The sequence below is a fragment of the Symphalangus syndactylus genome, chromosome 20 (genome assembly GCF_028878055.3).
Source record: "Symphalangus syndactylus isolate Jambi chromosome 20, NHGRI_mSymSyn1-v2.1_pri, whole genome shotgun sequence".
Classification (NCBI taxonomy): domain Eukaryota; kingdom Metazoa; phylum Chordata; class Mammalia; order Primates; family Hylobatidae; genus Symphalangus; species Symphalangus syndactylus.
The window spans coordinates 64,046,125-64,061,285 of NC_072442.2; the positions used below are offsets into that span (position 1 = coordinate 64,046,125).

At 41.9% G+C, this 15,161-nt stretch overlaps 2 protein-coding genes across 2 annotated transcripts in view; one reads left to right on the forward strand and one right to left on the reverse strand.

The window, feature by feature from the left end:
- UBE2G1 (ubiquitin conjugating enzyme E2 G1) overlaps positions 1-15,161 on the forward strand; it is a 99,327-nt gene that overhangs the window by 54,914 nt on the left and 29,252 nt on the right. The window contains exon 2 of the mRNA XM_055257955.2: positions 5,269-5,371. Within this exon, the coding sequence (XP_055113930.1) occupies positions 5,269-5,371 (103 nt within the window). The remainder of the gene's footprint in view (positions 1-5,268; positions 5,372-15,161) is intronic.
- On the reverse strand, positions 9,563-10,864 carry LOC129470529 (major facilitator superfamily domain-containing protein 1). The gene is given in 7 exon segments (XM_063629727.1): positions 9,563-9,730; positions 9,732-10,008; positions 10,010-10,216; positions 10,218-10,270; positions 10,272-10,444; positions 10,447-10,587; positions 10,590-10,864. Coding segments are annotated over 7 exon segments (1,260 nt in total). The 5' UTR covers positions 10,831-10,864.

Below are 15,161 nucleotides of genomic sequence, written 5' to 3' on the forward strand. Positions count from 1 at the left end.
AAGGGATTCTCCTGCCTCCCTAGTAGCTGGGACTACAGGCACCCACCACCACCCGGCTAATTTTTGTATTTTTAGTGGAGATGAGGTTTTACCGTGTTGGCCAGGCTGGTCTCGAACTCCTGACCTCAGATGATCCACCCGCCTTGGCATCCCAAAGTGCCGGGATTACAGGCATGCCCGGTAGATTTCTTTTTAAAACAATGTATTTTTTGTCCCTAACAAAAGGCATTTAATACCAAGCCCATCACCATTTCTGCCCCTCTCTTGACAAACCAGTACCTCCTCCTATGTTTCTCATTTCAGTGAATAAACAGATTTCTACCCTTGCACAGAAATTTGGTGTCAAAAAAAAAAAAAAAAGCGGGGGAGGAATTCACATTATAGGTAACGGTGTTAAAGTGTACCACTCAGTGGTATTTAGTGTATTCACAATGTTGTGCAACCAACCACCAGCTCTCTCTAGTTTTAAAACTTTTTCATCACACCATTAAATCGCCACCCCTATACCCCTTAAGTAATTATGCCCCATTTCTCCCTTCCCTCATTGTCTAATCTACTTTCTGTCTCTCTGGATTTATCTGATACATTATTCTGGATATATCATATAAAATAAGTCATGTAACATGTGACTTTATATGTCTGGCTTCGTTAACTTAGCCTGATGTTACTGAGCTTCGTATATTAGTACTTCATTTCTTTCTATGGCTGAATAGTATTTCATTGTATGTATATACTGCAGTTTATTCATTTGTCGATGGACGTTTGAGTTTCTGCCTTTTGATTATTACAGCAAATGCTACTACAAACATTCATGTACAGCTTGCTGTGTGGACAGATGTTAGGTGTATACCTAGGAGGGGAATTGCTGGGTCATATGGTAACTCTGCTCAACTTTTTTTTATCATATGTCATTTTCCTTTTATTAAAACAAAATTTATTTGTTAAACTGAGACAGGGTCTGGCTCTGTTGCCCAGGCTGGAGTGCCCTGGTGTCACCTTAGGTCACTGCAACCTCCGCGTCCTGGGCTCAAGTCATCTTCCACCTCAGCCCCCCCGAGTAGCGGGGAGTGTAGGTGCACACCACCATGCCTGGCTAATTTTTGTACTTTTTTGTTTGTTTGTTTGTTTTTTTGGTAGAGACAGGGTTTTGCCATGTTGCCCAGGCTGGCATCAAACTCCTGAGCTCAAATGATCTGCCCACCTCAGCCTCCCAAAGTTTTGGGATTACAGCGGTGAGCCACCACGCCCAGCTCATGTCATTTTTGACTTACTACTTTAAGCCCCACTTCTTTAACATCACCAAGTTAGGACGATTGATTCTATCTTCTAGATATCCCTGTTTTCTTCATTGTTTTGACTACTATATACTTGAGGTACACTTTTCAGGATTACTTGAATTGCTTGCTTTTTGTTTCTTTGTTCTCATCATGTCTTATTTATACAATCTTCTACATACTACAAGATTGGTTTTTGCAAATGTAAATCTCATGAGGTCACTCCATTGTTTAAAAGAAAAAGAAAAAAAGAACCACCCTTGAAAGGCTTATCATTGCCCTCTGGATAAAGTCCAAGCATGCAGGGCTTACAAAGGCCCTTTGCTGTCCAGCTTTTGCCATTCTGTTCGGTTTCAGCTGCTCCCCTGCCCCCCGCCGTTCCAGTCACATACTGATTGCCCTATTTCAAGTTTTTGTACATGCTCGTCTATCTAAAGTAGAGGTTCAGATTCTAAACCTTGAATTCCCTCACCCAAATCCTTTATTTCTTTTCTTTTTAGAAGGCTTTTCTTATTCTTCATGATTGTGTTATGTGCACTTCTTTTTGTGTGCCCTCAAATTCTTGTACTGCTGTTGAAGCACATTGTAATTGCCTGTTTACTTCTCTGGGGATCAGGAGCCGATGTTGATCGAGTGCCGGAAGATGTAGATAGACTGAAAGTACAATCAATAGGAATTTAGCAGAAGCCAAAAGATTATTTGATAAATTATTTAGGGAAGACTTCATGGAGGGGGCTAGTAATGATAGAGACCTTGAAGGAAGCATTCATGAAGGGATGGTAAGGTTCTGTCACTTGAAGTGGATTAAGCCTGTTAAATATTCATGCATCTAGACCTAGGAAGATTCATGCTGGGGGCTGAAGCCATGACAAAAGTGAGACATTGGACATTTTTCAACATTGCTTTTGTATTACTTACATGGAACAAGCAAAGGACACAATTATGCCTGTAGAAGAAATGCGTGGAAAGAATGGGCAAAAGATTTCAATAACTTGGGGGTTTTGACAAGAGTAAGAAGCAATGATATGCTTTATGGAAAGTGTAAGGAAATTTTCAAGGGTAATTTTGACCATGTATACTAATTTCAGAGCTTACTCACCTATATTTATAAACCCCGGACTTCTGGTGGAAAATGCAACAACTAGGTAATTTCTGGATATATTATAGAATCTTTCACAAGACTCTTGTGTACAGTGTTGTAGAAAATGGTCCAAGTAATGTAATGGTGTTCATCTAGAAAAAGGTTGGAAATGAGATCAGTCATGTAGAAAATAACTCCTCACAGTGCATTTGTGTGTGCTGCACTCTGTCCCTCAGTTGACTGGAAAGTGGGACTTTCTGTTTTTTAAAAGAATGTCTGCAACATAGTTGGCACTCAGTACACATATGCGTGCATAAGCAAAATGACAATGAAAATGCTATTCCCTTCTTAATGTGTTTGCACTTTCAATATCTTTAAAAAGTATTCTAGGGCCGGGCGCAGTGGCTCACGCCTGTAATCCCAGCACTTTGGGAGGCTGAGGCAGGCAGATCATGAGGTCAGGAGATCGAGACCATCCTGGCTAACACGGTGAAACCTCGTCTCTACTAAAAATACAAAAAAAAAATTAGCTGGGCGCAGTGGTGGGCACCTGTAGTCCCAGCCACTCGGGAGGCTGAAGCAGGAGAATGGCATGAACCCGGGAGGTGGAGCTTGCAGTGAGCCAAGATCGTGCCACTGCAGTCCCGCCTAGGCAAAAGAGCAAGACTCTGTCTCAAAAAAAAAAAAAAAAAAAAAAAAAAAAAAAGTATTTTAGATTAGCCACTTTAAAGTAAAAGTACATTTCTTGTGTTTTGAAATACAGCGCTGATTTTAACTATTTGTAAAAGTCTAGTTTCCCTGTTATGCAAAAATGTTAGACTTACACAAATCTCCCCTCAAATTTCAAGAAAAGAAGCACTTCATGTTTAAACATAAATTTTTTATTTTTATTTTTGAGATGGAGTCTCGCATTGTCACCCAGGCTGGAATACAGTGGCATGGTCTTGCCTCACTGCAGCCTCTGCCTCCCAGTTCAAGTGATCCTCCTGCCTCAGCCTCCTGAAAGTGTTGAGATGACAGGTGTGAGCCACCACGCCTGGCCTAAATATGAATTTTCACTATTGGCTTTCTCATATTTTGCTGGCATGTTGTTGAATCCTAGTTGTTGAGATAATACCATCTCTTGATTACCCCCCAAATTAATATCTCCTCAGTTACCTACACATTGGTTCAGTCCTTTGTAGCACTCTGAGTTATATTATACTGCCTTTCATCATTAGACAGAGCTGCTTGAGAATGATGGCAGGTAGCATACGAGAATTACACACCTGTTGAGACTCCCAGCAAGTCCTTTTCAAACCACTCTACTCCTGCCTGTTCTTTGTCCACACTTTCCAGGTTGAGCCAATGAGTACTCAGTTCCACTGGCTGGTAAAATGTGGTAATTTTGTGGGTGATTGATACATGCATTCACTATTGTGATTGTTGTTGTGTTGGTTCTTCTGGTGTGTATCAGTACTTATTAAATTGTGTGGTTTTTTTTATTTTTTGAGATGGAGTCCTGCTCTGTCACCCAGGCTGGAGTGCAATGGCGTGATCTTGGCTCAATGCAGCATTTGCCTCCCGGGTTCAAGCAGTTCTCCTGCCTTAGCCTTCTGAGTAACTGGGATTACAGGCACACACCACCATGCCCAGCTAATTTTTTAATTTTTATTTATTTATTTATATATTTTTTGAGACAGAGTTTCATTCTTGTTGCCCAGGCTGGAGTGCAGTGGCACGATCTTGGCTCACCGCAACCTCTGCCTCCTGGGTTCAAGCAGTTTTTCTGCCTCAGCCTCCCGAGTAACTGGTATTACAGGCATGTGCCACTATGCCTGGCTAATTTTGTACTTTTAGTAGAGACGGGGTTTCTCCGTGTTGGTCAGGCTGGTCTCAAACTCTCGACCTCAGGTGGTCCACCTGCCTCAGCCTCCCAAAGTGCTGGGATTACAGGTGTGAGCCACCGTGCCCGGCCAAATTGTATAATTTAAGTATGTGCAGTTCACTGAATGTCAGTTATACCTCATTAAAGTTGTTTAAACATTTCTCACATGATCTGCTCACCGTCAGTGGTAGGCCAGAACTGTATTAAGTCTGGTGTCTCTGGAAACGTTTTGGGCTCTGTACCCCTGCTCACCTGCTCCTTAAGGTCCCTGTCTTGGCCTGTGTGCCCCCACCTTGCCAGTTCCTCGCCTCTCTTGTTTCCCACCCTGTCATCCCTTCTCCATGCCACAGCACTCTCTTTAGAAGAGGAGAACCTCACACCATGCTGCAGCCATTCCTGTATGCTCCAGCTACTACTCTTAAGCTGCTCCTCTGTCCCAGAAGCTGTGGCTCTCAGAGGGTCAACATATACAGACAAGACATATGGGACCCCTGCTCTCCTTGTGCTCAGAGATGGATGGGCACACAGGAGCACCAACTGTAGAAGCAGGTCCCCAAGACTACAGGGACAGGTCAAATAGGTGTACAAATGTTAGTATGAAGGAAAGTTATTAAGCTCACAGTACATTCCAATGAAAAGGTACGATTAGACACTCTGAAAATATACCCTAAAGACAGCAGCATAAGAATTGCCAACATGATTTGATTTCCGGGGCTCCCTCTCAACGAGAATCTCTGGGAGATGGGCCTGGATATCTGCATTTTAACAAGCTTCCTTAAAAGACCACTGTAGGGCCACCTAGAATGACAAGAGCCTGGCTGGATACCAGTAGAAGTTGATCTTCTGGATAGTTTGCTTTACCCAGGGCTTTCTTACAGTATAGACATGAAAATGTTTTGGCCATCAAGTAGCATTTTGCCTGGCAAGGTATATCTATTTAATGGTTTAAAGCTTACATAAAACATGTACGCTCAAGTTCTGTAATTTATCTGTTGGACGAAAATTATGTGCTTAAATATATTGATTAAACTTTTCTTTTTCCACAGAACTCAACAAAAATCCAGTGGAAGGCTTTTCTGCAGGTTTAATAGATGACAATGATCTCTACCGATGGGAAGTCCTTATTATTGGCCCTCCAGATACGCTTTAGTAAGTATAATGGAACTGACATCTTCAAATGGAGCTCTTTTAATACATTGAATTAAAAATTATTTTGGCAGGCTGGGCGCGGTGGCTCATGCCTGTAATCCCAGCACTTTGGGAGGCTGAGGCGGGCCAATCATGAGGTCAGGAGTTCGAGACCAGCCTGGCCAATGTAGTGAAACCCCATCTCTACTAAAAATACAAAAATTATCTGGGTGTGGTGGCACGTGCCTGCAGTCCCAGCTACTCAGGAGGCTGAGGCAGGAGAATCACTTGAGCTCAGGAGGCAGGAGAGCTATATATTTTTTGGACATTTTAATTAAGAATGTATTATACACATCAATGTTTTAAGAAGGCTAAGGAGAATTTTCAAGATCGTCTATTTTCGTGGTTCTCTACTTGAGTCCCCACCGAATACTGGTGAGAATCTAGGTGTTCTTATTCCAAACTAAACTAATGGTCACTTTCTCCTAGTTTATTGAAAGTTATTGTTAGACTATATGATAATCCATTAACTGACTATTAATTGTTAAACCAATGGCTTAAGGAGAGACAACAATGTAGTGGTGTTAAAGAACAGTAGAAGAAGAGAAGTAGAATTTACAAATATTTCATGTAGTACATTTCTAGATGCAAAGACCACAGTCTTATTTTCTGCTCTGAGTGTTTGCAGACTAACTTAAATTTACTAGTATGTATTGTTTTGTAAGATGCATCTGCTGGCGTGGTGCATTGGCTCACGCCTGTAATCCCAGCACTTTGGGAGGCTGAGGCATGTGGATCACCTGTGGTCAGGAGTTCAAGACCAGCCTGGCCAACATGGTGAAACCCTGTCTCTACTAAAAATACAAAAATTAGCTGGGCATGGTGGCGCATGTAGTCCCAGCTGCTCAGGAGGCTGAGGCAGGAGAATCGCTTGAATCCAGGAGGCGGAGGTTGCAGTGAGCCAAGATCGCGCCACTGCGCACTCCAGCCTGGTGACAGAGCGAGACTCCATCTCAAAAAAGAAAACGAAACCGTCTCTGGTCTTTGGTATACATTTTTAAAAGTGTTGGTGGTCGAATTGAGATGTGAACCACAGCAATATTTCCGGCAGCTCCGCTGGACTGTGTATATGCTGCTGAGAATACTGCTGGTCACTTCTGGACAGTGCCTTCCCGGGATCAGTAGCCTTTGCTCAGGAAAGAGAGAGAGCATGTTCTAGGGCAGGACCTGAGAAAGGCAAAGGAAGGTACAGGGGAATGAAGAAAGGCTTGTTAGAAGTAAGCCTTTTAAAATGCTACCAAGAATCATGTACTTCATAGAATGCTTAAAAAATATTTGTTGTCGGCCGGGCGTAGTGGCTCACGAGGCTGAGGTGGGCAGGATCACCTGAGGTCGAGAGTTGGAGACCAGCCTGACCAACATGGAGAAACCCTGTCTCTACTAAAAATACAAAAAAATTAGCCAGGCATGGTGGCGCATGCCTGTAATCCCAGCTACTCGGGAGGCTGAGGCAGGAGAATCGCTTGAACCCGGGAGGCAGAGGTTGCAGTGAGCCGGGATCGTGTCACGCACTCCAGCCTGGGCACCAAGAGCAAAACTCTGTCTAAAAAAAAAAAAAAAAAAAAGAAGTTCTTAAAAAACTTCTTAAAAGGAAATAGTGAGGTTCTTGTAATTATTTCAGTGGAATGGAGAGAGTAGAGGCCATCTTGGAATTGTTTGAAGAGCGCTATTGGGAGTGAATATATATACCTTATGTATAAATAACTGCCTGTGAAGGGAAGTAGAGGCTTGTACTGGGGGGAGGGGTGTTACAGGATTGAAAATAAATTAGTATAGGCTCAGATGGTACCCAGACCTAAGTGATTAATTCACCACTTTATAATTAGATAATAGAAATACTGTACCAAAATTCTGTAAAAGCTGGTGTGATTATCTCGCTTTGCCATCATTAGCCCTCATTTAGTCACTGGAGGGCGCTCCACTCTCTTTTCAGTCTATGTGATTGATAACTGATACATTCAAGGGTTACTTTGAGACTCCTATATAGTTGCTACAAGTCCTAATTCAGTCATACTCATATTTATATAGCATTACATTTTTATTTTTATTAATGAGTCTTTCCAGTACAGTAGTCTTTAAGGCCTTTCTATGAAATGTACGTTCTGAAACTGGTGTGGTATACCAGCTGTTTTCAGACTGATAAGCAGTATGGATAACCACTCATATCCACAGAAACTAAAATTTCAGGTAGAAGTGGCAATAGGTTTGTAGTACGGAAGTTTAGAGTGGGTACAGTGGCTCACGTCTGTAATCCCTACATTTTGGGAGGCCAAGGGTGGATCGCTTGAGCTCAGACGTTGGAGACCAGCTTGGGCTACATGGCAAAACCCTGTCTCTACAAAAAAAATACAAAAATAAGTCAAGCATGGTGATGCATGCCTGCAGTCAGGAGGCTGAGGTGGGAGGATCGCTTGAGCCCAGGAGGTGGAGGCTGCAGTGAGCCAAGATTACGCTACTGCACTGTAGCTTGGGCAACAGAGCTAGACCTTGGGCAACAGAGCTAAACAAAACCAGAAAGTCTAAGAAACCTGGATATCACTATATCATTATAACATTTTATAAATTATTAATGAATGATGACTGTATAACTTTTATCTCCGTTTTCCTTTCATCACCAGTGGCTGGTCTGTTCAAGGAGTATGCCTTATTTATTTATTTTGTTTTTAAGCACTGGCAGTGATATGAAAAATTTGGAGAATCTTAAGATTATGTGTTTCGTAGTATTGCCTTGGGTAAATATAGAAAATGAAGAATCAGTTAACCAAAACTCTGAATTACATTGTTTTACAGTTGCAAAATCTGTTCCAGTTATAAATTATTTTCCAGTCTTGTGTGAGACATAGAGGCAGAAGCCATCTCTGCTGTAATGAAGTTCTGAAGGGAATGAACCTAGTGCCTACATTGCTTAGAAATGGAATGATCAGTGGTAATGCCATGCCGTTTATCACGTAGTGTTCAAGAACATGGACTTTGGGGACTGCCTTTGGTTAGCTCTCTAACTCTACCACTCTTCTTAGTTGAGTGACTTTGAACAATTACTTAAATTTGGTCTTAGCAGTTTCATTTCTAGGGTAAAAACCCTATACTTAGGAAATGTTTCAAATGTTCAATGTTCTATTGCTTATAATAGCAAAAAAAAAAAAATCTTATATTTTCCCCTTTTGCGGCTTTGTTATTTATCTTTGTAAATGTCAATTATAATTCAAAGGACACTTTGTAGTTATTAATTAGACTATATGAAAAACTGTACAGACAGTTTGTACTATAATATTGTGTCCCTAAGAGATTAGGGTCCTCAGTAACAGAAGAATAAACCCAGAATTGTCACTGCTCAGCAGTCCACATAACCACAGAGTAGAGCACAAGCTACTGGTTGTGAACAGAAAGAGACTTCATAAAAATATCTTCAGCCAGGCGCGGTGGCTCACGCCTGTACTCCTAGCACTTTAGGAGGCCAAGGCAGGCGGGTCACGAGATCAGGAAATCGAGACCATCCTGGCTAACACGGTGAAACCCCCCCCCCTCCTAAAAATACAAAAAATTATCCTGGCGTGGTGGCGGGCACCTGTAGTTCCAGCTACTCGGAAGGCTGAGGCCGGAAAATGGCATGAACCCGGGAGGCGGAGCTTGCAGTGAGCCGAGACCGCGCCACTGCACTCCAGCCTGGGTGACAGAGCGAGACTCCGTCTCAAAAAAAAAAAAAAAAAAATCTTCACATATTTTTTAGCATTATGCCCTACCAGTAAAGGGAATGCCTATGACAATGCCATTTTTTTTTTCTGCTATAAGATAAAGAAAAGGCCGTATCCCTTAAATACATACTTAATGAAGATAATCTCAACAGAAGTTCCCGTGTTTTTCTTTTTTCACTCACTGTTCTTTTCTGAAGTTCACCTGGATGTTCCAGAGCAGTTTTCTAAACCTTTCATTGTTGATTGGCCTTTTGTAGAATTCTTCAGCAACACACAATACAGAAGACACAGGCTAAAATAGTTCTCACAAATACACTTCGAAATAGGTGTATTTGGATATAAATATAACTTGCCATTACATTATTTTTTTCTCATGACTAAACTCTAAATTTTTAAAAATGGAGATTTTCAAACCAGTGATGTGCAAAGCCCATTCTCATGACACAGTCATTTAAACTTACTAAGTATGGGAAAATTTTATTTCTTCCCTTTGTCTTGTGGAATAATTTAGGTTCTCACCCTGGGCATAATTCACAAAATAGAGTAAGACCACAGATAAAAGTGACATAGAAACACAGGCAATGAAGAAAACTTCTAAAAACAAATATCCCCCAATATCCAGTATCATCCGTCCCAGCAGTGATGGAAATGATGGCCAACCCAAGTTTCTGAATGGACTGCATGAAGCCATATGCAGTTCCCAGCTGATGGTCAGGAACTTCAGATGCCACTATTAGCCATAATGCACAGGCAAGCAATGAATAGGAGATTCCCAGAAGACACATAGCAACCCAATGGCTCTACATCATAAAGGCCAGCATCATGTGGGACACAAGAGTGGCTGCGACCACACGCAGAACGCAGATGCCGTTCTTCCCCGTGTCATCCACGGGGAGCCCAAATACCAGGCGTGGGAGCTGATAAGACATATGCAACACTGTTCATTGCACTTGCTGCCTGGAAAGAAAATCCAAATTTCTCTGTAAAGAAAACTTTCCCAGGTCCAATAAAAGGGAACATGGCAACACAATAGCAGACACAGATGATAAATATGGGCCACAGGGGTAAGGAGAAATCTTTCACATCAGTTAATTTAAAAACTTACCCTGTTTTTTTGTTCTTTATGAAGGATTCTCTCTGCTCTCAGATCTAAGTAAGCAAGAGCCAAGGAAGGCGCAGATTAGTGAAAGAATACATTTTATACCCCCAGTCTTAAGTGTGACCCCAGGGGTTGTGTGACCAGCAGAACCCCACAAAGCTTCAATCTTAGAATACAGCCAACTCATGAAGTCCATGTTTACTGTACTTCCAATTCTAGCCATGCTAAATTGTTGGAGTCCAGACACAGGTTTAATTCTTTGTCTTTAAACCAGCTCACAGCATATGTATCCTGGGCAACTGCTAAGCACTCCCCACCAATCCCAAACACAAATCTTTCAAATTCCATCAGCCAAAAAACATTAAATATTCCACCGAGAACAAAACAACCTGTCCAATGCAAATAAAACAGCTAAAAGTAATTGTGCCCCATCAGATTCCAAATACTCGGTCTTTTAAAAAGCCACCAAAGAAACACAAAACTACATTGGGCCAAGAATACCAGGCATATAGCAGCATGAATTTCATGGTGTTCACCTGCCTATTCTGTTTATCCTGAGTCTGAAGGGCAGCAGGATTATTATAGCAAAAATAGCTGCTGAAGCCAAGGAAGCACATCAATAACAGCATCAAAAGTCATAGCCAGGCGACTGGAGGCCACAGAAGGGCCAGCAGCACCCATGCTTTCTCATCCCTCTCCTCCATTGCGCCCACGGGGGGCTGAGAGGCGAAAGGGGTGGCAACTCCAGGACCTGGCAGAAAAGCAGTGCCCACGGAGCACAGCCAAGTCAGTGATCACATGACTCTAAATATCTTAGAATACTAGACAGTGAACTGTGGCGGATAAAATGGACAGACAAGAGACAGGTACAACAGGACTATAGATTAATAGAACAATGTTGAGCAGATTTCAGACGGCAGCATACAGCACATTATTTAAATAAAATAAATATGGCAATGGTAGGATTTGATCCTTGTAAGATTTTTATAATTTAACACAAAAACCGTAAGGGAGGCCTCATGGAAAAAAATTGAACTAGGCCTGGGTTTTTAAACCCTTTCAAATGTGAAACTGCTGGTTACATATCTCTTTTTTTTTTTGAAAACAGAGTCTCACTCTGTTGCTCACTGCAACCTCCGCCGCCTGGGTTCAAGCGATTCTCGTACCTCAGCTTCCCGAGTAGCTGGGATTATGGGCACCTGCCACAGTGCCTGGCTAATTTTTGTAGTTTTTAGTAGAGATGGGATTTCACCATCTCGGCCAGGCTGGTCTTGAACTCCTGACCTCATGATCCACTCGCCTCAGCCTCCCAAAGTGCTGGGATTACAGGTGTGAGCCACCGTGCCCGGCCTACATACCTCTTTTTAATATCATGGTAGTAATTGTACTATAGTATCTGTGATGAAGATAATACGTAATGAAAGATACTTTGAATTCATTGATGCCTTTTTAAATTTTATTTTATTTATTTATTTATTATTATTTTTGGAGACGGAGTCTTGCTTTGTGGCCCAGGCTGGAGTGCAGTGGCACAATCTTGGCTCATTGCAACCTCTGCCTCCCAGGCTCAAGCCATTCTCCTGCTTCAGCCTCCTGAGTAGATGGGATTACAGGCACCTGCCATTACGCCCGGCTAATTTTTGCATTTTTAGTAGAGACAGGGTTTCACCGTATCGGTCAGGTTGTTTTCGAACTCCTGACCTCAAGTGATCTGCCCACCTCGGCCTCCCAAAGTGCTGGGATTACAGGCGTGAGCCACCTTGCCTCGCCACAGTCACATCTTTCTATATTTGAAAAATAGTGGATATGTGACATGTTAATGTGTAGTCTACAGTGTTATTCTACTCTATGGATTTTGGGCTTTCTCTTTGCTAACTTGGCTGCTCGGTAGAAGTTTGCACTCACAAGTTGGGTACTAGTTAGTTAAGCATGAAGAAAAAGAAAAGCAGGTAGGCCAGGTGCGGTGGCTCACAAGGTCGGGAGTTCAAGACCAGCCTGGCCAACATAGTGAAACCCCGTCTCTACTGAAGATACAAAAATTAGCAGGACGTGGTGGCAGGTGCCAGTAATCCTAAGTACTCGGGAGGCTGAGGCAGGAGCATCTCTTCAACCCGGGAGGCAGAGGTTGCAGTGACCCGAGATCACGCCACTGCACTCCAGCCTGGGCGACAGAGCAAGAATCCATCTCAAAAAAAAGAAAAAAAGAAAAAGAGGGGCGAGGCAGGTAGAATTTCCACAGGTAAAATAGAAGAAGAGGGGTCCGCAGATAGAATAAAAACTCAGAAATACCATGGTTGCTTCAGAGTGGGCAAGGCCATTTTCAGATAGAGTGAAAATTGTGTGCTTTAAATTTTTAGGGCTACCCTTTTAGTTGAATTTGGTTGACATTTTAGAGATCGAAAACAATTTAGAGGGTCTAAGTCAGTTTTTCATGATGAGGATTCCAGTCAGCTATTATGAAGCTTTTGAGTGAATGTAACCAATCAGAAGTAAGTGACGTGGGAAAGCTGACAATGTTGTCAAGGAATCAAGTGGCAAGTGGCTGCCGGTAGAATCAAGTGCAGGGGCTTTGTGGCAGTGGCTTTGATGTCCTTTTACATACACTCTCTCTCTTTTTTTTTTTTTTTTTTTTTGTTGAGACGGAGTCTCACTCTGGCACCCAGGCTGGAGTGCAAGTGGCACAATCTTGGCTCACTGCACCTGCCACCTCCCAGGTTCAAACAATTCTCCTACCTCAGCCTCCCAAGTAGCTGGGATTACAGGCGCATGCCACCACGTTTGGCTGTTTTCTGTAATTGTGGCTTTCAAACCCATAATTAGAAATATTTTACGTAGGGCCGGGCGCGGTGGCTCACACTTGTAATCCCAGCACTTTGGGAGGCCGAGGCGGGTGGATCATGAGGTCAGGAGATCGAGACCACGGTGAAACCCCGTCTCTACTAAAAATACAAAAAATTAGCCGGGCGTGGTGGCGGGCGCATGTAGTCCCAGCTACTCGGAGAGGCTGAGGCAGGAGAATGGCGTGAACCCGGGAGGCGGAGCTTGCAGTGAGCCGAGATCGCGCCACTGCACTCCAGCCTGGGTGCCTGGGTGACACAGCGAGACTCCGTCTCAAAAAAAAAAAAAAGAAATATTTTATGACATGACCCAGTGCATACATATGTGTATATAGATTAGTGAATAAAACACATACATAGATTATGTAGCTGAAACTACTTGTAATAAACTCTCATGTTTTCTATTTTTCTTAACAAAAAAACTTTGATAGTGGCTCATTAAATTGCTTTTGCAGCCCTGTTTGAAAAACTAGTCCCTATAATCAGTATATCCTAAGACCCATTTTGGCACTAACTTACACAGAGCAACAGGGTCAGAAGATAAAGACTTAACTCTTGTTGGTGTAATGCACCCTTCACAACAGCAATTCCAGTCTCTATTCCCTCAAGCCCCTCATGCTTCTTCCTTTCAATAGATAACCTCATCAGTTACGAAAAGTAAGGCCCTATGGTGGGCCTTAGTTCATTTCTTCATTTCTTCTGAGTATCTCTTAAAGCCCTTGTTTTGTACGGTTTCCCCATCTACTTACTATCTTCAGCTGTTAAATTTTTTGTATAAATTGTCCTGTTTATTTTGCTTAAGTACTTTACTACCCTATTTAACTCTTTACAGCTTTTTTCCTATTGCTTTTTACTAAAAATATTGTATTATCAAGATCACTGACTTTTTATACTCTGAGTCCTGTGGCATTTCCTAATTATTCAGAAATGTTTGGTGTTAAATCACTCTTTTTTTAAACTTAATCTGCACCTCCCCCATGTCTTATGATCAGAAAAAGCAATAAAAATTCATACTTGCTTGTGAACAGTTCAAGCTATATTAAAATGAGCAGAGAGTAAAAGATCTCGTAACACTACACTATTGTTAGTTAACTATTGTTATGTATTGATGTCCTGTTTCTGGACATTTTTCTATGTGTATACAAACACACCCCCAATTTTTCACTTTTTCTTTCCTTTCCTTTTTTCTTTTCCCAGGCTGGAGTGCAGTGCAGTGGCGCAATCACAGCTCTCTGAAGCCTCAACTTCTTGGGCTGAAGGGATCCTTCCCACCTCAGCCTCTCAAGTAGCTGGAATTACAGGCATGAGCCACTGTGTCCAGCCTCCCACTTTTTCTTTAAAGACAAATTAGCTTATTTTAGAAATACCTACTTTTAAAAATTTAACAATAGATTCCTCATATCATTCCATGACAACATTTACTACTGATATTTTCCTTGGTAGATATTTTCCTTCTGCCACTAAAACGATAAGCTCCACAGTGCTCTTTAATGCTTTGTTCTCTGTTGTATCCTTTTACGTAGACCAATGGTTAGAGTAACTGGGTAATCAACGTATATTTGTTTAGTGAACGAAAACCATTTAATGAGCTGAGAATTTCATTTCTCACTGATCTGAAACAACCATAATCATGATTCTAATGGTTGGACACATTGAACAACAGAAGAATCAGATGTGCAAATGGTATTGCAATAAAGAAATTTAAAGAGGTCAGTGTACTAGAGGGGACCTGGTGGCTAGTTTAGATTTTAGTCAAATAAAATCTTTCTAGAGGTAACATTTAAGCTGAGTACTGAATGGTAATCAGAAGGCAAAGAGAGAAAGGTATTTCAAACAGAGGAAACATTTAGTGCCAAGGCCACAAGACAGGAGTTTAGTATTTTTGCCCTTTAAGGCTGACTTGATCTCTGTGGTTTTAGTTAATGTATACAACTCATTGTATTGTTCTTTTGATGATTCCTTAAGAATGATTGCTAATTAAGTGTCAGTGATCTGGAGGTGCGTTGCCTAAAATAGCAGTCACAGGGCATATTTCACGTGGCTGGTGGCTACATTGTTGGACAGCACAAATACAGAACATCTCCAACATGACAGTTCGGTTTTACAGTGCTGTTCTGGAAAGT